Source organism: Micropterus salmoides, unplaced genomic scaffold (assembly GCF_014851395.1).
Source record: "Micropterus salmoides isolate LMB-PRFRI ecotype aquatic unplaced genomic scaffold, ASM1485139v1 Ms_hic_scaffold_13, whole genome shotgun sequence".
Classification (NCBI taxonomy): domain Eukaryota; kingdom Metazoa; phylum Chordata; class Actinopteri; order Centrarchiformes; family Centrarchidae; genus Micropterus; species Micropterus salmoides.
The window spans coordinates 8,612,510-8,638,292 of NW_024040374.1; the positions used below are offsets into that span (position 1 = coordinate 8,612,510).

The window sequence follows — 25,783 nt, forward strand, 5'->3', positions numbered from 1 at the left end:
ATCTTCGGATCATCACACACTGAGAGTCACCGTTTGCTGCCTTCAGGCTTCGGTGCATTACAAACACGGACAGATGGGACACATGATTTTGAAGCCAGAGTGAGACAGGTGTTAGAGTGTCTAGCACACACAATATGCGATTGGGGTTTAGTTACGAGTAGATCAGAATCTACAGATCCTATTGGATCGCTCAACAGTGGGCGTGACTGGGCGCGACATGGAGCATCTAGCTACAGCGCTGTTCCCCTATGCCCACACCTCCCTCACCTGGGTTATCTGGAGGAGGGTTAAATTAATAAATTACATTTGCCAGCTAAATATCCCAACAACCACCTGATTTATTTTGGTGTTTCCATTTTGTATCTGAATCTCCAAAGCAACTAGTAGCTGAAGTTGTCAAATAAATGTAATGTAGTAAAATGCACAATATTTGCCACTGTATTGTAGTAGAGTAGAAGTGTAAAGTAGCAGAAAGTGTAACTACTCAAGTAAAATACAAGTACCTCAAAAGTGTATGCTACTCAGTTACCTTCCACTAGCCTACTGGTTTTCTATTATGGGTGGGATTAACTAGACACCCCAAATCCCATTTGATTGGATCCATTCATGTAACTGCCCTGAGTTCAAGATGAGTCATCTAAAATATTTTGTGTTTTACTTGATGAAATATGTGTCAAATATATTTTTGACAAAACTTTTTAGCATGTAACAAGAGATAATTGTATTATAAACACACATAATTGGAATCTGGAAAATGTCTTTTTCATGTCTTAAAGCATAGAATCTGACTTCTAAATGAATAGATTATTGTATTTGTAATGCCTCCATTTATGGTGCATTTAAAAGAGCAGGTGTACAAAGGGTTTAAGGCTTTGTTATGATTGAAGGCAGGGTCTTAGCGTAAGTGAACAGGTAGAGAATCTGTGCTCTGCTCAGCACAATTTAAACAGGATAGATACTGTTTATGAAAACTGTGATCCTCCAGTTTTCCGTTCCTAAAGTAGGCCGCCTGCCAGCTCAGTGGTGGTGGCAAACCAGGGCAGCATGGATGCCATAGTTTTTCTATAAAGACACACAGCAGCCATGTTTACCATCAAGTAAATGTACCATCACCACCAAGTCCACCATCCTGTCCTGTCAAGTGATTCCTACAGCTGATCCAGCAGATTCTTGGATTCTGCTTTAACTGCTATGGGGATAATCATTAATCCTCAATTTACCATTTAGAATGGTGGTAAAAAAAAAAAACCCAATGAAATAGTGACACTGCCTTTTTAAAGATACAAGGTCATACTATTATGTAACAGCAACGTCATAAAGCAGTAAAAATGGCACTGAGCATTGCATTTAAAGAATTTTCAGGAATTCTTTGAAGAGGAATATAAATGAATGCTTCAAAAGTTATTGTAGCCTTTGTTTTGTACAAAAGAGCAACTTAGAAAACCTGTCTTACAGCATCCCTGATATCACTACAGGTCATTAGTTAGGACTAGTATTTATTTTTTGTTGTGAGCCAGTTGCCCAAATTTATGGTTGTTCAATGCCCATTAGGGTTAAACTAGGATCCATAGTGCAATGCTTAGAAATGTTGTTAATATCAGAGGTCTGATATAGTCCAAAATAATATTCTATGAAGTACTATTTTTGCAAAAACTTCAATGGTGTTCAAGTTGGAAGATTTCATTTTTCAGGGCTCCAACTAATGGTTATTGACATTATTGATTTATCTGCTAATTTTATTCTCAATTAAATGATAAATCTTTTTCTGTATAAAATATCCAACAGAAAAAATGGCTTCAATAATTTCCCAGAGCCTAAGGAGACATTGTGACTTGTGTTGTCTAAAACCAAAAGATATTCAATTTACTGTCATATATGACAAAGAAAGGCAGGAAATCTTGCTGGAACTCATGAATGTTTGGCAGTTTTGCTTGAAAAATTACTGGAATGATTAATCAATTAGCATAATAATTAATCATACATTTTCTGTTGATGGACTAAACAGTTAATACACTAATTGTGTCAAGGCCTATTAATGTTTATGATTGGGTTTGTGCATGTCTTCATGTGTAAACCTCTGACTGTGGCAGAGATTGTGATGTCTTTAAAAAAGCTCCACGCTGTATCTTAAACAGTTGCGCTCATAAGGGAATCAAAGGGTAAATATTGGTAGGCATGGTTAGGAACATGACAGGAAGCTCCGTTGCAACAATGTAGCGGCAGCACTTTGCGTCCGGTTATGGCGGGGATATCGTTCCTCCCTTTCGGACATTCCGTTCCCGCTGTGCTTTGAGCTCCCGTCTCCTCTCCTAAAAGAGTTTCCCAGGCTCATGTCCTCTTTTCAGAACCATGCAGGGTTTCCGTTGCCAGGGGACAAGGCCAAGGAAGGAAGCATGCCATGCCATCAGTGGTCAGCATTTTGTCCTGCATGGATCCAGGGTCATTACACAAAAACTGGAGCTAAAATTACAAATTTGGAGCTAAAATTAAAAATCTATTAGATTTAAATTACATTACAAAGAGCCTATTAACATTCAAGACCACTACTAGTCCAGCAGGGGCTGAGAAAACTCCCTGTTATGCAGAGTGAGTTTCCTTTTTCTGACAAAGCATGGTGCTGTTGTCCTGCATTGTTGACTACAAGGCTTCTCGTATTTTAATATTTTATTATGGCACGGTCAAAGGGTCCACGTTAATTTTCAGCACAGGACTCTATTATGGGCCCAGACTCTTAATTTGTACCTCATTTATTCTCAAGAAAACAGGTAATAGCAAGAGATGCTTTTATTTCTCTATACTTTCTCCCAGAGGATATATAATCTCTATTTTAATAGATGACACTGCAAATTTTACTTTTTTAGCACAATTTAAGTGCTACAAGTTTTGTGCAGCAGACATCCAACAACATTTATGATGTGTCTGTCTTGCATATGTTTGTGGAGCAGTTATTTTGGTCTACTTTAAAAATGAAATGATTTGTTAATGGAAGATCAAGCTGCAACTAAAACATTTGCTGGCACCAGATTCTGTCTTCTTGTAAAGTGAATATATTTTTCGATTGAGACAAAATTAGCAACTTAAAGACCTGATCTATGTGACTTTGTGATGAGCATTCTTCCTAATTTTCTGACAGTTTATAGGCACAAGAATTAATTGATTAATCCAGAAAATAACGCTCAGGTCAAAAACGATTATGAAAAGAATTGTCATAGCTTACTCAATTCTTCAAATGGTGTAATTAATGCAAGCAAGATTCAGCATATAAGATGGACAGAGGAACACTTGTCATCTACCACACCTACATAGCCCACAGACACGTTGTGCCTTTAAAGGGAAATCCACCCAGTATAGGAACTGTGACATTGTTCACAAAATTGGGATCATTTTAGGCTACATACATAGATTTCCTGATGGGGAATGTCAGTGCTGCTCAATAACATTTTTTCCGGGAACATTTTTAACTTTATAATATCCTAATAGGACTGTATTATTATAGTATTTTTTTTACATGAAATTTCCTGTATTGGTCAGCTTTACAAAATATATGCATATAGTCGTATTCACATAGTGAGTGTGAATAATAGATGCAGTAATAACAGTTGAAGATTGTGTGTTGGGGTGGATTTCCCTTTCACTCAGTCGGGGACTACAGCTAGAGAAGCAGCAGCAACAGCAGAGCGTCGTAGTAAAATGCTGGGCTGCTGAGAAAAGAAGTCGATAGACAGAAACACAGAGAGAGAGAGAGAGAGAGAGAGAGAGAGAGAGAGAGAGCGCATCCGGCAGAATATTTCTTTCTACTGAATACAGAGGAGACCGGTCGTCCTCTCCTCCTCGGACATGTGGTGCACTCAGAAGCAGAAGCAGCAGTAACAGCACAGGCAGCGGCGGCTGTGGCGGCGACAGCGCGGCGTAGCCTACTACGTCTTTGGGGCTTCTTTTGTCTTTAATTTATATTTGTCCATCGGTAATGAGCTTGCTGGGGGCCTATAAGAAAAAGACCAGTTATGATGGCTATGAATCTTTGCAGTTGGTCGATAGCGGCGGAGATAGCTTCGGTATCGGCAGAGGGAGCAGCAGCGGAAGCACTACACTCGCAGGTTCCATAGCGGCCACCCTTGGACCGAAGACAGGCCCGCTGAGAGAGGAGGACTGCAGCACCATGGACAGCTCAGGTAAGAGCCCTCGCCGCCTCCGGCAAGGCGATGGCGATCTTACGCTGACGTGGAGGGTGCTTAAGAATGATGTGATGACTTTACGCAATATTAACGTGGCCTAACAATAGTGAAAGTAGCCAACTCAATGATGCTATGTACCTCCTCCGGGGTTCATAGTGTCTCCCAGACCCCACCTAAATAGCCATATTGGGCTATTGTATACAGGCCAGATTAGGACACGACTAGTAGGCCTACCATTGGTTTTCTGTAAAATCATCTGCATTATGTGAGCTCTTACATGAGGTGCTGCCCAGTCCTATAGGCTACATCTTCCTATAAGGGCAACTAATAGGCTAGTAGCTACTAATACACCACAATCAGACTAGACTTAAAGGTTTAGAAGCTTTAGATGTATAATGTATTCAAATATCTATGCAGACATTCATTTTCTTAAATTAGATCAGATCATATGCAATGCATACATACAGTAGTACACAATAGTCAGTGTCCTTAATATGTTAAATGTAGAATTACATATTACTCAGTAGAATAAGACCTGCTTTAGCTGAAGCAAGACATACTCTCAGTTTAAAAGTTTAGTCAGTTGGCCATGAATGATGGATTGTAAATCTGATGTAACCAATTAAAACTATAAAACATGATCTTGAATGATAAAAACTTATGTTGAAACCCATTTGTTTATCATTAAGCTGACAACAAATCACTGACATGCTTTATTGAATTCAGGCATAATAACTCATTTATTTTGTCACTGAGATCAAATCTGTTGTCTGTAAAGGAGCCTCTTGAGAAGAATAAAGTTTTATGATGATAGCTGATGTTATTTCTGCTACCACTACTACAACCACTACTGCTATAACTGCAACTACTATCACTATTTAGTTTTTATTTATGTGTCGTGCCAAACACTTGGCCCATATGGGATTACAAGATGCCACTAAATATCAAAATAAATCAATCATTATCATTATGTACAGCATGTGCATCTATATAGGGTCAGATAGCATCTGTATGTGATTTTAACACTGCATAGCAGAAGAATGAAAAACAATGTTACAAGCCTAAAGTTTTTTTATCCTGATAAAGGGTTATTCCCAAGTAACTGGCTATTTAAATGTTTCATAAATGAACAGCCAACTCAGTGTTGTGCATCATCCATGTTTACGAAATCGTCAATTCTGTTTGTAGCATTTTGCAGTAAAAAGGACAATGGTCTAATAAAATTACTACTATGACAACTATTAATGCCAATAAGTTAAAGTCTGCAGAGCATGCCCTGTGTTCGCCTCACTGCAGTGCTATGTGGAGTAAGCTAGCTTCCAGGGGTGAACACTTGAGTGAAACAAAAGAAGCCGAATGAGGAGGGTCAATGAGGGATTGTGGTTGGTGATGGTGAGGGTGTGGTGGGGGTGGGGTGGTGGGCTCCAGTGTCAGATGTCTGTCTGGACTGCCTGCCTGCCTGCCTGCCACGCTTACGGATGGTCTCTTTTATGTATGTGTGTGTGCCCGTCCCTGTCTGTGTGTGTCTATGTATCCATCTGTCCCATTGACACAAAAGCACCCCTGAAGGAGGGAGACACATTCAAACAAGCCATTGATCTTTATGGCAATGCCAAGAGCTGTTCTGTTGATGTCCTGCTCTGTGTTCCTGAGAGTGGCTGTGCTCTCTGCTGCTGTGTTAGCTGATGGAGCCTGTATCAAGAGCCTCCCATGTTGTCTGTATTAGGAAGGTTTGTCACTGTAACTAGCTCACCAGTCTGCACACTCCCACATCCATCTGGCCACAGAGAGAGAGAGAGAGTCACATAGACCAGCTAACTGACAGTTAGGCAAGCAGTGGGCAGATTCACAAATATGCAGAGAAATAGATACAACATAAAATAGAGACAAAGCAGATGATGTACAGGAGAACAGAAATTTAAGAGGCAAATATATGGTTCATTCACTCTGTGGATAAAATACATTTATTCAGCATCATACTCAGGATGGGACACAACACAGGGAAGATATAAAAGGAGATGACACAACAAAGTAGACCCAGTTGGACAATAAAAAGTAAATAAACAAACAGCTAAATTAATGTTTGATATTGTTTAGAGATGATCAAATGGAAAGCAGTTATTAAACCCACTTGGGCAATGGGACTGAAGGAAACATTAATTATGTTGACGATATAATCAGTATTTTTGCATATATGAATGCTAGCTATGCTAGTGTCTGCAAACAAGCTAGGTCTAACTCTGTATAGACCAGTATAGACCCCTCCAAGGAGTCGCATGATCAATCTGATTAGTCACAAGGTGATTAATGGGACAGCAAAGATAAAAAATATCATTCAGATTTTGATTTTCTTTTCTTTCTTTCTTTCCTTTCTCTAATCATTTCTTATTTCTTGTGAGCTATTGGAAAGTTTTACCTCTCTGGCCCTCTTAACAGTTATTCTAGTAAGTGTCTGACAGGTTTAGAGGAGAAAATTACACTTTGGTTAAACTGCTCACAACTCATAGCAGTATTCAAATTTGGGTATGGATCCCAAGAAGACACTGCTTAATTTTAAAGGGTCACCAAACAAAATTGTCATTTGGTGTGTGTTTGCCAGTCCAAAGAGGAGTAACATTCAGGATCCATTACTGTATTATGAAATACTCTATTTTAAAGATTAAGGCTGAGGATAACTGATGGTTTTAGCGCCAAAAATGAAACATGAAAAGTTGTGATCTTCGTTGCATTAGCAATTGTAGCCTATTAGCTCGCCTAGTGGCTAGTGTGACATGCCCTCAAAATCACTGGTGGAGAAACACACTAACCTGCTGTGATTACTGAAGCATATTTATTTTTGGATCACACTACCGTGCTTGTCAGGACCCGCCCTACTCTGCTTCTGATTGGTTAGTAGCCTCACTTTGTAGTTAAAAAAGAGCATTCAATCCACAGGGTGAAAAAAAATGCATTAGCAATGTGCAGTATGAGAGAAACCACATGATCTCTATCACTGCTCATTTCTCAACAATGTTACTATACATATTTTGCTGACAATAAGGCAGGTGTCTCCCCTCTCACTGACCTTGTTTTTGTTTTGATTGATAGTAGTATAACCAGCTTGACTCTCAAAGTGATAGATTCAGTTTGTTATACAGCAATTGTCATACCCTGACTGCAGTTTGGGGGGACCCTGGTGGTAAATTGGTTAAGGCGCTGACAATGAACCACAACATTTGTGATTCGAATCTGGGAGCCTTTATTGCATATCGTTCTCCGTCTCTCTCTCCCCTCATTCTCTGTCATCTTACTGTCACTTTATCAACACAGATTAATCAGTCCTGTCACATTTGATGGTAAGAACAACCAGGCCAAGAATTTTGAAATCAATGTGAAACTCTTTGAAGGTACTGAGTTAGTTAAGAATTGCAGACCTTTTATACAAACATTTTGTTTTACTGTCAGCTTGCACCTTGCATTTGCAGTTTGTTGCAGCTTTTACCAAAGTGACATGCCGTAAGAGCTGGTATGCCATTCAAAGTATTGGAAATAAAGTCCTTGTCTCATCAGCAGCTTCTATAATTAAGCAGATTAGACTCCGGGTTGACGCCGGGTAATTCAGGTCCAGGGCACAACAAGGCCCAGCACAGTCTAGCACTGAGATCGAGTGCAGTGCAGTGTGTTTGTCAAGCTTTATTGTTATGTGTATGTGTCCGTCTGTGTTATTCACACCAAGCCGGATATTGAGGGAGAAAGGTTTAGGTCTGTAGGAGGAGGGAGGCATATTCAGACAGCCCACTGATCCCCCTGGACATAACTAGAACTGTCTTTCTCTTTTCTTTTCATCTCCTTTAGGCATCTCTCTCTCTCCCTCTCTCGCTCTATCTGTTTCTATTAGTCCACTCTGTGAAAGCAATAGGAGGAGGTTCAGGAAGGCGGAGGGGTGAGCTATTGGCCTGGTCCTGTTTTTGTGGAACAGCTCTTCCCGTAGAGAGATTTCTTTCAAGCATGTTTTTTTCCATCATCTTTACAGATGCCTCTTTACCTGTGCATGTATCTAAACATGAGTGGCAGATTAAACTCATATACTGTAGGTATTGATTTGAAGGCGGAGCAGGATCCTTGTTTTTCCTAATACATCCTGTCATGCTCACTGGTTGAGAAATTTGCATGGTAATGAACTTAAAAACAGACCAACATTTACTGGTAAAAAGTGTGTCCTGAACAATCTAACGGGGGAATATGTATAATTTGTATCCCTCAAGACACAGACATGCTCAAAATGACATATTAAAGGAATAATTCAACATTTTGGGATATATGCTTACTCGCTTTCTTGCTGAGGGTTAGATGAGAACACTGATACCACTCTCAGACACCAGAGTGATATTGATCTGCTAATCTAACCCACTGCAAGAAAACAAATAAGGCTACTTCCCGAAATGTAGCTATCCCTTTAAATGAAGGTCAATAACAATACAGGATGCAGGATTGTAAGTTAATTCAGTGATCACTAGCATTAACAGAGGAATTCTCTGTGTTTTAGGCACAACATGATTTTTATTCAGACCGTCCTCCCCAAAAATACAGTATAGGTTGTCTGTGCAAGCCGCTTATTACGACCCATATTTATGTTTATTGTTAACCTCTAGTGGCTGTATGAGGATGGTGAATGGGTCACAGAGGACATTCCCTCAGGAGACCGCTGTTCATGTCATGTCATGTGACATAAGTTAAGTACATTAACTACATTAACCATGTGTTTATTCTTGTTGCCATGATGATGAAGGCCTGGTACTCCTGTTACTGGTAACCTACTCTCCAATGGTCATTATGTTTTGGTCATTGGCAAACGACATATTCTGTCGTTTAGTGTATGAGAACATGTTTTTTTGAAGAGCTCAGTCTTTGCTCCATGTTATCGCCTCTTTTTTTCCTACCAAGTGTTGTAACTCTGCTGTACAGATAAATACAGATGAAATGCCCCAAGCACTCAAAATTTTCACCTCAAAAACCTGAGGACAGTACATCAGGATGTAAAAAAACGAGGCCCGCTGTCAGCTGAAGGTTGAAAGGTTTAAAGGCACAGATGTGATAATGTCAATGGTGCAGTACTAGGCTTTAATTCTGTTTTGGGCCTTTTATGTTGTGTTTTCATATAAAAACTCCATAACTCCAGTTTTTGTGTTGTTTTGCCATCCATTTCAGTTGAAGAAAATGTATAACTTTTGGCTCAAGATGGGGACACACATTACAGCTGTGTAGCTGATTATGAATATGATTTGGGCATGACGACTGATAGGAACAAGTTTGCCTGGACTTGTTTCAGTTTGTGTCAGTTGGTACTGACAGTCAGCAGATGCAATCATAAAGTTTGCGGTACGTTAAGATTCTAATCTTAAGTCCTCAGATCCAGTCGCAGCCAGTCTTTGTCAAAAGCATTTTTTTGTGATGTTAGTCGCATATATTACTCTTTGTGGAAGTCTAATATTTGCGACTGACATTGCTGACCCTTGGCGTCATTTTGTGTCACCTGAGGGAGACAAACAAGTGAATAAACTAAAGAAGTAGAATGGCAAGAAGGTTTGTAGTGTGAGAGTGCACTGGACTGAAATGCAGGATCTCACCCAAACTCTGCGCTAAAAAATCAGATCAGTAAGATGAAAATAAGGCTATTCTTGTCATTTACTTGTTCTTTTAATATAATACATGTATGAGTCAGTTAAACTGGTACTCCATTGCACTTTCAAAACAAAGATATATCTTGATATTTGGCCCATAGTATGGGTCTTGCTCCAAATACACTTGAGTCTTCAATTCCCATAATGCAATATTTCACAGTATATATATACAATTTGAGGTACTCTATTTGTTTGTGCTTTTTTTAAAGCAGCTATTACTGCACTACTGTCACTATGTGCATGCCCATTCAGTTAAAACATTTTGTGTAATTCAGTTGGCCAAGTCTGATTTAACAGCAGTGGTTTGATTGCCATAGGCAAAGTTCCATTTATGTTTGTGAAATTTCTGTGGATCATATGCTGTAGGAGTTCAACAAGCAGGAGCTTTATTCTTCAGAAAAAATCCCTGTCACACATTTCAGGCCTATGTGCAGTCAGAGATGAAAAGTCTAAATTTAGAATTTAGTGAAGAATCGTGGAATGTGGTGAAGGACAGGATGGGGAGAACCAGACACAGAAAGAGAGAGGAATGAAGAGATCTGAAGGAGACAAGCAATGTTTTTGATAGAGTAAGGGGACAGAGTGAAAGACTTTAAAGCAGTTACTGTTTGTGATTAATCAGGACACTTTGTCTCAGCAGCCAGACTTTCTCCCTAGATTTCCTCAGAGACAGTGTTGGTAATGTCTTGTCTTGTCTGAATATGTGTGAAAGTCTGCTGTCAAAATCAGTCATTGTGCCCCTCCATGGCACCACGAATGTTACTAGAAAAAGAAACTGGGATATCTCAAATGATTTTCAGTGACAATTAATGTGATAACATCAGAACTGTATGTGAGGAGATACTATGTATGGCATGGTGACCGGAACCTGGTCTGCACCCACATCTGTATGACCTGAGCTTCATGCAATTTTGTTATTTCTTAATCAGAGAGGAAGAGATATGATTGGTTTGGATGCACAGACTGGTTTTCTCACATATGAAGAACAACTACTCTGGAAGTGGCCATAATATAACTAATGGGTCTAGATAGAATAAGGCACAGCAGCACACCATCATTTCGCAAAAGTGGCCAGTAAAAGCAAATTAGCTTTTCATCTAAGGTTATGTTTATAGTGGCAATAACATCACACAAATTTCAGCCAAGTACCAGCTCCTGACATTGTAGTATCTTATCACAATGATCCATCTGCCTCACCTAGATATCATACTCCAAGCCCAACCCGAAACTTAACACTTTTCCGGGACCTGCTTTGGCGCGTAGTAGGACTACACTCAAGGTTGTAGCAAGTTGCCCCATGTCAGATGATAAGCTGGAACACAAAATTATGAAAATGCGTTTGTTTTTATGACGTCTTCTGTCTGTAAATTTCAACCATCATAGGCCCAAATTAGCCAACTGGGTAACACTGGCAGCTATCTCCATAAAATAAATTATAAAATGAAAATGATTGCTGGTCTGTCTGTATATAGTTTCCTGTGGACAAGACTACAAGATTTTATTTTGATCAACCAAGGTGCATAGAAGAGACTCCAGCTGAAAATGTTGGAAATCCTTGTTGAGGGAGATTTTCTGCTGCATAATGCAGTTTTTTCAGCACTGCCAAGTTACACCTCAAGTGATGCCACTGCGGTTGCTATGTGTGGATATAGATAAAGGGGAGACATAGAGAGAGGAGGAGAGAGGAGGGAGGCAAATTAATAAAAAAATATGACATTTGAGTCTGTTCTAACAGACAAAACAGACAGTGTTCTGTCTGTGTTCAGTGTCCCCCCCCCCCAACCCCGCACACACACACAGCATTTCACAGCTCCAGATGGTATGCATTTTATTGTATTGTGTGTCCTTCTTCATCATTCCTTTACACCTACACATGTGTTTACTCGGTGTGTTGTGCAGTGACTCATATGTTCATCACTAAAGTCAAATGAAAGCCTCTTAACTCCAATTTGTAATTGAAGGATCATGTTTATTTAGTACACACTGTATACATTTTTCAAATACATCATCTGCATCAAAATGGCCATTATATATCGGTTGAAAAAGTAAGGAAGGAGGTTTCTTTTTTACATGGAAGTGAGCCTCTCTGTAGGCATCCTCAAAGTATGTGCATATTTTGTTTCCCTCTCTTTTGTTTCCTTCTGATTGACTAAAGGTTCTCTGTCCCCAGATATGGATGCCAGTTATGGCGGAGGACTGTTGGACATGGTGAAGGGAGGAGCTGGGAAGTTCTTCAGCAACTTCAAGGACAACTTGAAGGACACGCTGAAAGACACCTCCACTAAGGTCATGCATCAGGTTGCCACGTAAGTTACCTCTTCATTCATACACTCTCCAACTCCTCTTCTGCTTAGGCGCTATGAGCAACTTTTCAACATTTTCAAAACATGAGAGCAGTGCTGATAAATTGAGTGAGTTGTCTCTCTATTTTGTTTCTTTTTACAATAATAGATTAGCAGGCATTCATTGCATTTGAAATGCCTTAATACTAATTTCTTAGTTTGTAATACTTTATTGGACCCATCTTTCACAGTGTGACATTAAATTAAATTATAGCATGAACCCTCATATGACAAATTATATTATAGCATTTGGAGCAGTTTTTAAAGTAATGCAAAAGTTTCATGGCAGCATGAATTTTTTCACACTGCATAGACCTGATCACACTGCATATTTAAACACCCGTGACTATAATTTTGAAGATCCCTAACAAGAGATTACCATCATGAATAGTTACGGTGCATGCTAGTTAGAAACTTAGCTCAAATATTAAAATAGTTCAATAATATCAAATGTAATGTTTATTTTGATTTAATGCTGTTTCAACTGTTGATTACAATGTAAAGTGAGTCCCCTGTATCTTTAGATGTGAAACAGAGCAGTGCGAATGGAGGGAGGGAAGAGAGAGGTAGCAGAGTCTGGCACGGCTCGGTCGTCCCAATGTGTTTGTGCACAGGCATCTGCACAGGGCAGCACAAAGGGGCCTCTGTATTGTCAGAAACACACACACTCACAGCTCCTCTCTCACTATTGACTCAGCAAGTTTGATCGGGATTATTCTTCTCTTGTGTCTCCCCCTCCTCTGCTGCTCACTTCTTGGCAAACTCCCACTCTCCTGTCCCGTCGTTCCCTCGTGTTTTCGGCCACCTCTTGCCTCTCATCTCGGCTCCACCTTCCCTCCTCTCCTCTCTTTGCTGTCTCTCCTGGCTGAATTATTCATGACAGTTCATTGTGCCAAATGGCCAGTGCACTGCTGATACAGAAGGATTCATTTCATCAGGGCCCTGTGTGTGGTGGTGTGTGTTTGTGTGGACTGTATATATATGTGTGAGTGGGTGGTTGAGATAATGGGGCGGTGGGAGGCAGGCTACTATGGCAACCGACTGAAAGCCACAGAAAGGAAAGGTAGATGGGCAGAGTTAGTACTGACTCTTGAAATATATAACAGCTTTGCAGGTTTCTTTGATGAGTCTATGATGTGTCAACATTAATTATCATGCTGGGATCTGGCACACTGAAGAGTTAATTGCGCTGTTGTATGTGTTACATTTAATAGCTTTATTTAGAAATGGAAGGACAGAAAAAGTGACTGTGAGAACACAAGTAATTTCCCAAGGCTGAGGGTGTACTCGATGGTTTATTACCCTCATGAATAAATAAACAAACTGTGAACTGAGCTATACAGCTTACCATGCAGTATGATGTACAGAGCAGTTTCAAGCATGATGGAAGGATTATATAGATATAGTATCATGATTTTCTGGGTCCTACCCATTGACTGTCATTGGTTGTTTACATGTATTGCTCCATGAGGGTGAAACAAAGTCAACAGTTAATTAGAGTGATAAAATAAAGAGCTGCAGGATCTAATTATGTATTCTTGAGAGGTAAGCTGCTCTCATTCACCCTGCAAAAAAAGCAATTCAAGGAAGTCATAATATCTGATTTTAAGATGATAATGTCAGATTTTTCTTATCCAAGATGGATAATCCTGTCCAGCACCTTTAGTTAGTCCAGTACCTTCAAGTTAACTGCTCTTGATTGTTCATAATAAGATATTCAATATTTTTGTGCTAGGACTGACAGCACAAGCATGGATTGTATAATTGTCACTCTCAAATCCTGGACATCTATTAGGAGAAAATTAGATGTTTATTTCAAGGCTCAGACCAGTGTAAAACCTAGGCAAAACAGAAACAGCATTGGAAATATTTTATTTGTACAATTGGTTAAAGCTGCTCTCATCAATGTTAAAGGGGTTGCTTAAAGTGACAAAACCACAGAGAATTATCATCCGATTTAGCAGTTCCACTCAGGTCCAAGGGGCATTTAGTGTCTTTTAGCTCATTGTTTTGGTTTTACAGTCTGCAGCTTTACTGTTTTGATTCACTTTCAGTGAAAAAAAACACTCTATGCAATCTGTGCAGGACCAAACACCAAACAGCAAAGTTAGAGGCTGGTGAATATAGTGGAGCATCTAACAGCTAAAGAGACCGATTATTCCCTCAAGAGTTGGTGGAGAGCTAAAAGGAGAGTGAATATTGGACTTAAATAAATCAGGTGCAAAAAGAATCAAGTAAAAAATGTATTGTATTGACTGTTGGAACACTTCCTCTGAACATGCATGACATAAGGCAAAACCCATGCGAGCACAATTGTGAACCAGGCCCTCTTTTAACACCCCTAACTAGACTGGATTGGTTCCACTCTGCCTCTGTCTGATCTATATTCAAGGCCAAAGGCTGTTGCTGAATTATTCAAAGCAGCCTGCTGTTTGTTTACCTGGCTGAAGAGAAATTTTGGGAAACCAATCTGGCAACAATGCTCAACTGTGCGTTCCTCTGTCTGTGAGAAACACAATGGCAATGGAGGGATCTGGGTTTGTGAAAGGCACAGTGTCCTTGGTCTGCACCCAGACCGCCCCCCAACCCCCCCACCAGACACACATTCATCTCTCTCTCCTTTCTGCTTAGTCTCTCTCTCTGTCACTGGATTTCATCCATCCTCTCTGGCTTATTTTTGCTTGGTATTTGTCCCCATTTCATTAACACTAAACTCAGCTGACATCTCCCTTTGTCTCTGTAATTCTTTCTTCACTAAACAATGGTTTTCCTTTCTAGTAGCCAAAATATATAAATCACAATATCAAGGTACTTCTTGCTAGATAATTTAGGCTGAACAAGTTGAAAGAATTGGGATGAAATCAACTAGAAAAGCCAGTAGGAAGCAGATAGGTGGTAGCAATGCTGTTCAAAAAATAAAAAAGCTTTCAAATAGACAATTTTGGAGAGAAGCATGGAGGGAATGTAGAAAAACCAAATGTAATATCCACTTGGATCCAACCCACTTACACTGTGTTTGTTTGATTGTGTGTGTGTGTGTGTGTGTTTATAGTTAGAGCATATCTCCACTGATATAATTTGACCTAAAATGGCTTTCGTGCGCCTGATGTTTATCTTCCAGGAGGAAACATAAACAACGGGCACTGTGGTGCTGGTGCTTGTCGGTGTCTGTGTGTCTCTTCTGCCCTCCCTGTGTGTGTACGAATGCAGCTATGCAGCCAAAGGTATTGCAAAAATGAATTACTACAGTAACAAGAGAACTAGATTCACTAAAGTATAGACTGTCAAATTAATATTGCCCCTAATGCCTAAAGTATCACCTGTGAAAGATCAACATTGAATCCCCATAGAAGTATAATTAATACTTAATAGTTAAAAGTTTTTATAGTTATTAATTAATAGTACAGTTAATATAGTAAATACACACACAGTCCACAACAGTAAAAGTAAAAAGCGTGGCTAGGTTAGCAGTAAAGTAATCACAGAAAAACTAAATTCTAATAAATCAACAATCACAAAACAGTTATAAAATAGTAAACTCAGACAAGGGCCTTTGGAGACGATGCATGCTCATAATGTACTTCAGAAATACAGAGAAGTTTCCAGGTCCAAGACAAAAATCCATTATTTATGTAGAGAAATTGTAAGAGCTGCACAAATATTTAACAAATACCAACCTGTCCAAGACACGACATCCGTGTCTGCCTTTATTCCTTTCTCTTCTTTCAGCTCTCTCCATTGAGGAAAATATATACCAATAGTTATCTGTGTTTGTCTGTTTCTTTTTTTGACTGTATTCCTTCCTCTGAATGCTGAGTTTCTTTTTTATCTGGAGCATCATTAACGTTTCTTGAATACCTCTTGAGTATTTCCACCATAGGCTCTGCCATACTCCTAGTTGCTGTAGCCAGCATACAATGCACAACGTTGCCAAGCATGTTAACAAACACTGTACTCATAATAAACAAAATAAACAATTCTCATAAACTCCATACTCTATACTCCAAACTTTAACTCTATTTTCTCCAGTGCTTATATTTATATGCAGAAGTCCTGCACTCTAGCTCTAAACTGCAACATAATGTTTTTACTGAAATCAGCTGTTTGTGTCAGAATAATCACACAACTGCATAAACACAGAAAGTCAATTGATTCTGGTTCTCAAAATTTTGAATACTAGATGCTTTTTATCCAGCACTTCGTACTATTTCATTTCCTGTGTACTGTACATACATAGAACTTTCCAAACAACGATGTGGGGAAAAAATGTATTATGCTACAAAATGTGTCCTTCAAAGCATTTGCCTGTTAGCCAGCTAGTAAGCTATATGTAATGACCATCACAACTAACTTGCTTTCCATTGTTTTGCTTTGCTCTATCAAAACTTGAGAGGTATGTGTCAATGTTTCTTTCATAATTTTGTTTATTTCATAATGCTCAAGTAATTCATAGAAATAGATCTAGGGAATAGGAGCCAAACTGTAGCCAGAACACATGAGGATTTTTCAGCTAACAAAAAATTATTTCATTATTTGATGAATCAAAAGAGTTGTGTCAATATTTAGGAATCTTAGTCTTACTGATCTTCCAATGTTCATTCAGTGAAGTGGAGCTATTATTGCTCATTTGCACATACATTTAAAATGGTTGGATCAATATTGCTGGTTGTTTATCTTACTTCTGAGAGTTTATCCATTGAAATCCAGGTACACAGCCTATAGAAAACTAGTAAGAATTCTGCAGCTTACATGTAGTCATGATACTACAATGTATCTATCATACTGAAGGTGTAGAACATATGTTGACCAATTTCTATAAATGAAAGAAAATTCTCCAGTGTCTGCTGTGCCCTTCCCCCTATTTCATCCATTTCACCACACTGTGCAGTGCGTTTTAATTGACTGTAGTTCTAACTCAAGAGGTCAGGGAGACTGTCATTTGCATACTCCGTGGCTATTGGCCATGACCTTTTAAACCAGACACCTGACCTGCTTTCCTCCTGTAATAGCCAAGCAGCTATTTCAGGAGAGAAGCAAGTAAAACCACAGATTTCCATTGTATATCTCATTGCTCCGATGTTGATCACATGTGTGCAATATATCTCTGGGACTAAAATAAAGGTCAAGATGACATGAAATTAATGCAGTTCAGTTACTTAAAATATATATTTTTTAATTTCAGACATTGCTTTTTTTTTTTGCAAGGTAATTAACAATTTGTGCTCAACCTCACATTATTGTTAAGAAAATCTGTACTGGTTTAAATAGGAGTATGTAGTCCAGATCTTCATCTTTTGTGTCACTCTCTGGGATAAACACACAAAATTGGATGAAAATAGAAACATGAACTGTGGTCCAATTACTTCATTATCCAGGGCTGAAAGACACAGCAGCAAACAAACAGCCATCTTTTCCCACCTTTTTCTCTGGTGGAGTTAGTTATGGTTGTTTGTCTGTTACATTAGCTTTTTCATGGCTATGCCACACAACAATTAAATAGTTTTTTGGAATTGCCATATATGACGCTGTAAGATGAATTACAAATTTGCAAAAATGCATTTCTGTGAAACACTACAGAAAATCCTGAGACACACTTAGCCTACTTTCACCTCGAAGCAGTCTAGTTGAATAGCAGGGCATTACATAAACAGGTCTTGGATTGCATCAGCGCCATATGGCACTCCTCCATGACCACACAGAGATGACGGCCCCAGATCAGCCCTGCTTGGAGGATTTTCACAGTAGGCAACAACTCAACTCAATCTGATACACATTAGCCTACTAATGAGTTTTGCATGATAATTGCAGTACAGTGGGAAGTCGAGCTGTCTTTTGCTGTTGCTTGCTGTGGGTGAAAACATTTTCTTTTTTCAATATAACTCTTATTTTAGGATGATAAAGTCACATTTTTCTTATCAAAGATAAATAATCTTGTGAAGCACTGTTTTCTTTAGATCATTAAATCTGTTTCTAGGTAACTTCATAGACATTAAGATATTACAGCTGACAAAGACGTCAGACGAAGCATGGACTGTATAATTGCCACACTCACACCTGATATCTATTAAGAGAAAACTAAATTGGTTGTTTATTTCAAGAAGAAAAAAACACTTTTTTTGTGAGTCTGTAGTTCATTAAAGCACATTCCCCCACACTGCACCTGCTTCATAGGGTTTCATAAGCACTGCTTTCCATCACTTCCATGGCGTAGAAGTAGTGAATTTCCTGTATGTGTGTGCACTGCAGCTGCTCTCAGAGTTTAAAAAATCTCCATATGGAATAGCTAAATTTGGCAATGAAAGGCAATGATGCTCAATTGAAGAATTCACATATGGTGTTCTTTTAATCTCGAGTAGTTCAGCCTAGTGTGTTGAGCCTGAAAAGACAAATTCCACACAACCAAACACATGGAAGCTTCTGCTCTAAAGCCTGTTGGGTATAATTACTTGGGTATGCATTACATGCAGCCGGATGCACTGACAGCGAGAGGCAGAGAGGTTGATTAACCTTATGGATGCTGGACAGTTATGCATTCATCTCTTTTTAATTATTTGATATTTATAAAGAGCAGGGCATCTTTTGACCCTCCTCCTGACCAAATGCTTAAGTTGTCTGAAAACACATGTGACTGCTGCATCTGATATAACAGTATACAACAACAACTGTAATACAACAAATTTCACAAATACTGTGCAAATCTGGGAGATTTCTCGAGTGTCAGTGGATTCTTTGTGCTTGTAATATTGCTGAAGGTTGTTAGCACTGTTGGCCAACAGCCATACCAAGAAGTACTGTGTTTCTGCTGAATGACTGAAGCTAAGCAGGTGTGGGCTTTGCTTGTACTTTGATGTGAGACCTCCTGGAAAAACTGAGTGACTGCTCGAAGTGGTGTTGGTGGGCCTGTAATGGGCAGTTTTCCCTCTGGATGTAATTTTAAACCCAGGGGATGCTGTGCTGTCAGAGAAGTAGTCCTTGTGCTCATTATTAAAGATCACATGGCATTTATCACAAAGAGTAGGGGGTTCCCCAGAGAAAATTCCCAACCTGGCTTATTCCATCTGGCCACCTATTCATCCCCCAGTGTAATTGGCTGTAAGTTTTTCCCCCTCTCCACCTAAAGCTGATGTGTGGTGAGTGTTCTGGTGCAAAATGGCTGATGTGAATTACCCAAGTGGGTGCTACACATTGGTGGTGGTTGATGTGAGTTTCTCTTCACTGTGAAGCTTTGAGAATCAAGATAAAGTGCTATATAAATGTAATCCATTCAAATGATTGTAATCTTATTCTCTTCCCTTCCTCTTTTTGTCTGTGTCATGGAAATTGCATGAAAAATGCATGTTTAAAATAATCTTCAAAGGTTACTTTCTTTGTTACAGGTACACTAAAGGGGAACTGGACATTGCGTACATCACATCCCGGATCATAGGTAAACACATTTAGTTGTTGCTAATGGACTTTATGTGCATGTGTCAGCTGTGCGCATAGATGCACAAATGATCAAATAAGCAACAATAAAAGTAAAACATGTATTAAGTTATTTTTTATTCAGAATTCAACAATCAAAAACTCAGTTAATCAGCTTTTTTTAGGATTGTGTTTGTTTGGTTTGATCAGATTTGATTGACAGTGACCAAACAACCCAACAACTATCATTAGATTCAAATGTTGCTGAATCCTGATTAGAAGCTGATGAAGCTGAGGAAATAGCTTTCAGGGGCTTTAAACTTACAATGAAGAAAACCCTACTTTAAATATAAGAATGTTAAATTGTATTATATCTGCATACTATTAAAGTCGTTCATGTATGACCCGAAGACAGTATTAACATACACATACACATAATCATAAACACCTAGACATTAATAGACACCTACATGCTCAGCTTTCAATTCAGTTCAATTCAAATTAGCTTTATTGGTATGAATGTATAACAACAATATTGCCAAAGCATCATTCAAACTACATAAGAACAATCAACCCCATACATTTCATTAAACAAGTAATTAAAGCGCAAAGTAATTAAAGAGTATGTGTGTTTGTGTGTGTGTGTTCTAAAAATTAAAATATATTAAAAATTAAAATAAAATAAATAAATAAAACAGTAAGTGTGTGTGTTAAAAAAATTAAAATATATTAAAAATAAAATAAATAAAACAGTAAGCGTGTGTGTGTGTGTTAAAAAAAATAAAAAAAATATTAAGAATTTAAGTTAAATAAATAAATGAAACAGTAATGTGTGTGTATTATTATAACAGTTTCAAATGTAAAAACAAAACAATTACTAAAATATCAAACAATCAAAATAATAATAATTTGACAATTTTTACAATTATTTATCAGTCTGAGTTTCCACTGGTTGTCCTCACTTCATGGCATGAGGAGACATATTTTGCAGCAATTATTTCACAATTGGGCATTTCTCCCTGTAAATAGGGGAGTTTCTGTGTGTCTGATGGTATATTGGGAAATGTTTGCAAAGTTTTTTTGTCTTAGTGTTTTATATTTAGGGCATGAAGTTAGAAAGTGCAGCTCTGTCGCTACCTGTCCTGTGTCACACTGGGAGCAGAGTCTCTCCTCTTAGTCAGCTCTGTCTGTGGCGACCCTTTTCTATGGCCAGGCTGTGTTCACTCTGTCTGTATGTTGTCAAAATTTTTCTTAGTTTAGGACATTTTATTGTGCTCAGGTAATTTTCCAGTGTGATTTCTCTTTTTTGGATCAGATAACATTGTAATTTACTTTGTGCTTTGGTCGTTTCTTTCCAGTATTGAATATATTTTTCTTTCAGCTTGTTGATAATTTGGTTTGGTCTGCTTGAGTTGGTCTGCTTTCCCTATGTCTTCCTCTCTTATTCTCTAATTGCTTACAGCTTCACATGTGTGTGGAGCAGCAATCCTCAGAATCAGAATACTTTATTGAGTGATGTAGTAAATGTTTGTAGAGATAGTCTTTTTTGCTATTTTAATCTTCAAGAGATGTAAAATAGCAGTGGCTCAACATGCAGGGTATCTTTTACATACCATATCACTTGTGTCTATTAGAGAACACAGTCAGCTAAGCATTTGTCAACTTAGAGCTTCTATCCCATAATGCTTTCTGTGCAAATGTTGATAGTCATGTTTGAATGTGGACCTACTCTTCATATTAGGACATTATAAGAGGGTGAGCCTATTGTACATTGTGTTTGGAAACATCTGCACCAACAGTGCATGAAATTCTTCAAAGAATCTCATCCAACATTTGAATGGATTGTTTTTCAGTGATGACCTACCCAGCGGAGTCAGTCCAGATTGGCTACCAGAACCATGTAGAGGACATTCGCTCCTTCCTCGACAGTCGCCATGCCGACCACTACACTGTCTTCAATCTATCGCAGCGCAACTATCGTGGCGCCAAATTCTCCAACAGGGTGAGTGTGATACTCCACTATGAAACTACAGATGAAGCCATTACATATTTATTACCTTGTTGCTAGTGGTTGCTGCACCATTTTCAAACCCTGGATTATTACAACATCAGAGTGTGATGTGAGGACTTACATTACACTTTGCTGGCTATCTTTGGTCTGCCAGTGTTTTAAAGTGGGGACTGTGGAACTATGGAATCACCCAGACTGAAACCTCTAATTACATTTCCCCAGTCGGGCCTATCATTGCTTTCCACTCCTGTGTCATTAAATCTCATTGAGCAAGCTTGTAGTAACAAACCCAGAGAGAGTTATCCACTGCTCCACATAGCTTTTTAACATCTTTGTTATTGTTTCCGTTTTATGGCCTGCAACTTTAGTTTTGGATTACCTTCACTGCTGTAATCTGTATCGCTTCCAGTCGCAGCAGGCAGCAGTTTTCAGCAGCTCGATGAAGCTGTGATAAACTTTGCTGCTACTTGTCCAACGCTAAACAGACAAAGGGCCTAGCTGGAGAACATAATGGAGCATTTAGCATCTGAAGACAGATATTTCCCTGAGAAGTTGGCGGAGACCATTAACATAGCTAAAAGGAAAGTGAATGTTGGACTTACACATATCAAGTGGCCAAAAACACAATTGCAAATGAATGCCAATGTTGCTTTGTGTCTGCTGAATGTGTAATTAGGCAGCTGTTTGCCAACACGTCTGTAATATCATCTTTTTATGTAATATTTTATAATGTTGTGTTAATGCTGATTTTAATTTCAACCTAAAAGTTGATAACATGTTGTAGTGTTTACAGCTTGTTTCTACTGCTGCTATGTTTTTGCAGAAGTAGTCTTTTTTGCTATTCTAATTTTAAAGAGATGTAACACATCAGAGATTCAACATGTAGTGTATCTTTTAAAACCTTTACCACAGCATTAACCACTTGTGACCACAGATGTCTCCAAAATGTATAATTCACTAATCCAATTGTCCAAGCTGAACTACTATTGAAACACCAGAATTAATGTGGATTTGGATTCAAGTGAAGGCGCATGTGGGATCTCTATAAATGAAAGACTGCCACCCTCCTGCAGAAACATCCAAAGCTGAGGAGTCAAGCTGTGGAGTTTACATGGCCAAGATGGCCCCCTGTCTGCTTGTGGCTGTATCTTTTGCAGATGACTCATCATGGCAAGAGGTTGTGTGTGCTGTGTGATGTTGTTCTGCTGCTGCAGCACTGTTGCTAACCTCTACCTCTCCTCTCTCCACCCCTTCTGATTAAATGTCTTTTTTTTTGTTTTTTGAACTCTTCCTCTATTACTTTACCTTTCTTCTTCCCTCTTCTCTTCCCTTTATCTCTGCCTTCCTTTGCTTTTTTTATGTTATTGGCCTATGTCCACGTCTGTCTGTTTCTGTGTCTCTATCTGTTTTCCCTCATTCTTACTCCCTGTTTTATTTCTTGCACCAACTCCTTTCCAGGTTTCAGAGTGTAACTGGCCTTCTCGCCAGGCTCCCAGCCTTCACAACTTGTTTGCAGTGTGTAAGAACATGCACAACTGGATCAAACAGAATCCCAAGAATGTGTGTGTCATCACCTGCTCGGTAAGAAGACGCTCACATATAGTACCTTCATCATATTCATTTTAAGTGTGGATGTTAGTCATGTTTTAATATGTTGGTCATTGGATTGGAGTGGATAAATGGGTACACTCTGATGTATTCTTAAATCTCTTCTTTAGGTTTATGTGTTTGATTGGTGCTGTCCAAACACAAATTAGAGTAAAAAAATAATAATGCAATGGCTAGAAACATTTGAAAGAAGAAACTCAAAGCCAAAGTAGATTTAAAAAATTATCTGGCTCTAAAAATAGATTAAGATTTGGCAGAATATCTCTCTACTTTCAGAGATAGAAAGCATAGACGGATTCTAACCAAGTACAGGCTCAGTGACAACAAACTGGCATTAGAAAAAGGAAGACACAAAATATCATGGTAACCAAAACAGAATATGTGGCCATGTGTTCAATAGGTGAGGCTAAGACAGAGATGCACTTTCTCCTTCAATGTAAAACATTCAATGAAATAAAGAACAGTGCAGTGTTTATAATAGTTAATAATAACTGCAAGTTTACATTTATTATTATTAATTATTCTGTTTATGTACACGTTTTTATTTCACACTGTAAACGTCTGTACCATAAACCCATACCAATAAAAATCCACTGAATTGAAATTAATTGATAAAGAAAATTCTTCTCATCCATAGTGTATGTATTATGCTCGACAGAGATCACGTTGGAAAACCCAATAACCTTACCTCATCAACCAGTTGCACTTTTTAGTACACCTATGATAATATATTAAAACTTTGATACTGTCAGGCATATTTCAGGCACAGCTAAAACCCTAAATACTTGACAATGCAAATGTTTGCAATACAGGCACCACTGAAGTATTCAGTGAAACTGGCCTTTCTGTCTATTCTAATTCAGTGACAGCAGTACTGTACACTGGCATGTGGTAGAGCATGTTATTGCCAAGTTACTGCGGTTTGGCTGTGGCTTGGCAAACGGCTCCGCCTTGCGTAACCTCCACCAAACGGTTCCTTTCTAAAACCTTTTTCATTTTGTTTTCTCTGCTTCAGATCACAAGAATGTTTGTGTGAACACACTCAAGGAACAAAAATCTCTACTACCATTACATTTAGTGTTGGCCTATGTGTTTTTTAATTACAGATCTACATTAAGCATTCAGAAGGTTTGTGTCATTGTGTTCAGTGGCTTGATCTATACATGTTCACACGAGATACTGTTATTGCTGCAATGCTAAGATGTAAATGGAAGCAGTGCAGGGGTTAACATGCATGGCAGACAAGACCAAAAAGTAGCGAAACTTTAAAATACAATAGCCTATTTGCCCACCATTTTGTAAAGTGTCTCAGTGTCACCTTTGTTTGTTTTTAGGATGGTCCTTCTCCCTCAGGTGTTTTGGTTTGTGCCATGTTCTGCTTCTGCCACCTCTTCAACAATCCAGTTCCTGCCATGCAGCTGCTCAGCGCCAAGAGACCAGGCTCTGGTCTCTGGCCTTCACACCGCAGGTTTGCATCCCTTAACATGTGTGTGTTTGTTTGTGCATGATAGAGAATGAGAAAGATAAGAAGGGAAGTGAAAGAGAAAGAAAGGACAGGAAAATTACATCTACAGTACACATATTTTATAACACCTCTTACACATTTTCTTGCCTGTCTTTTCTCTGCTGTTAATTCAATTGTTTACCAAATATCAAAGCTGCCAAAATCACTTTGGAACTATCACATATCATGGTCAGACTTTATGTGTGTGTTGGGAGTGGACATGACTGATGACCTGAAAGCATCACTGCTTCAGGTAATCAGTTATGTCAGGTAATGCAGATTTGATATTTCTCAGCTGTTGAAATGACTAAATGTAGCTATCTAATAATACACTAATTTATTTATTTTTACTCTTCTTAACACTTGTCTGTGTACATGTATGCAAGCTTTGCTGGGTTACTGAATGTTTTACAGCTTCCAAGAAAAAACACTTGTTTTGAAGTGGTTTGAAACACTTTCACATCATCAAATTGTTCCACTGTTAGCTATGTTTATCTAGCTCTTTAGAAGGCAATGCATTTTAAGATTCTATCATAATAGCATACTTTCAGACAATTTGCTGTTGGTGGTAGCTGAAAATAAGTAGAAAACATGTAATAGCTCAATAGTACAGCAAACAGTCTTCAGTTTTCTCTTCCTAAGCATGAATCTTAGGCTGCAGAGCTAGCAGACCCTCAAGGATGGACATTGTGTTACCCTGCCAGCCAATGGCTGTAGTATTTATCAGTCAATGCTTGAGCAAGAGCTCCCTCATAAGTTTTAGTGCAAGTTGACAAGACTTTATGGACTTTATGGAAATGGCTGCAATAAACATTCTGGACAATCCTCAAAGTCCTTAAATTGATTTGCCTGCACGGATCACTGTGTTTCACCTTCCTCTAACGGTGCTGTGCCTCTACTTGTTGGCTGGATACAGCGTTTGGTGCCGCAGAGTATAATTACTACATTACATTACTACGTTTATTTATTTAGCTGACGCTTTTATCCAAAGCGACTTACAATTGCTATATATATATATATATATATATAGGTTGCACGCCTCTGGAGCAACTAGGGGTTAAGTGTCTTGCTCAGGGAGA

At 38.7% G+C, this 25,783-nt stretch overlaps 1 protein-coding gene across 3 annotated transcripts in view; it reads left to right on the top strand.

The window, feature by feature from the left end:
- dnajc6 (DnaJ (Hsp40) homolog, subfamily C, member 6) overlaps positions 1-25,783 on the top strand; it is a 43,117-nt gene that overhangs the window by 2,737 nt on the left and 14,597 nt on the right. The window contains exons 2-7 of one of the 3 annotated variants that reach the window (XM_038715322.1): positions 4,028-4,172; positions 12,006-12,141; positions 19,554-19,603; positions 21,435-21,583; positions 23,051-23,173; positions 24,535-24,668. In XM_038715322.1, the coding sequence (XP_038571250.1) occupies positions 4,160-4,172; positions 12,006-12,141; positions 19,554-19,603; positions 21,435-21,583; positions 23,051-23,173; positions 24,535-24,668 (605 nt within the window). In that variant the 5' untranslated portion in view covers positions 4,028-4,159. Of the gene's footprint in view, positions 1-3,654; positions 4,173-12,005; positions 12,142-19,553; positions 19,604-21,434; positions 21,584-23,050; positions 23,174-24,534; positions 24,669-25,783 lie in introns of those variants that run through there. The other 2 variants (XM_038715320.1, XM_038715321.1) reach the window with 2 other exon arrangements.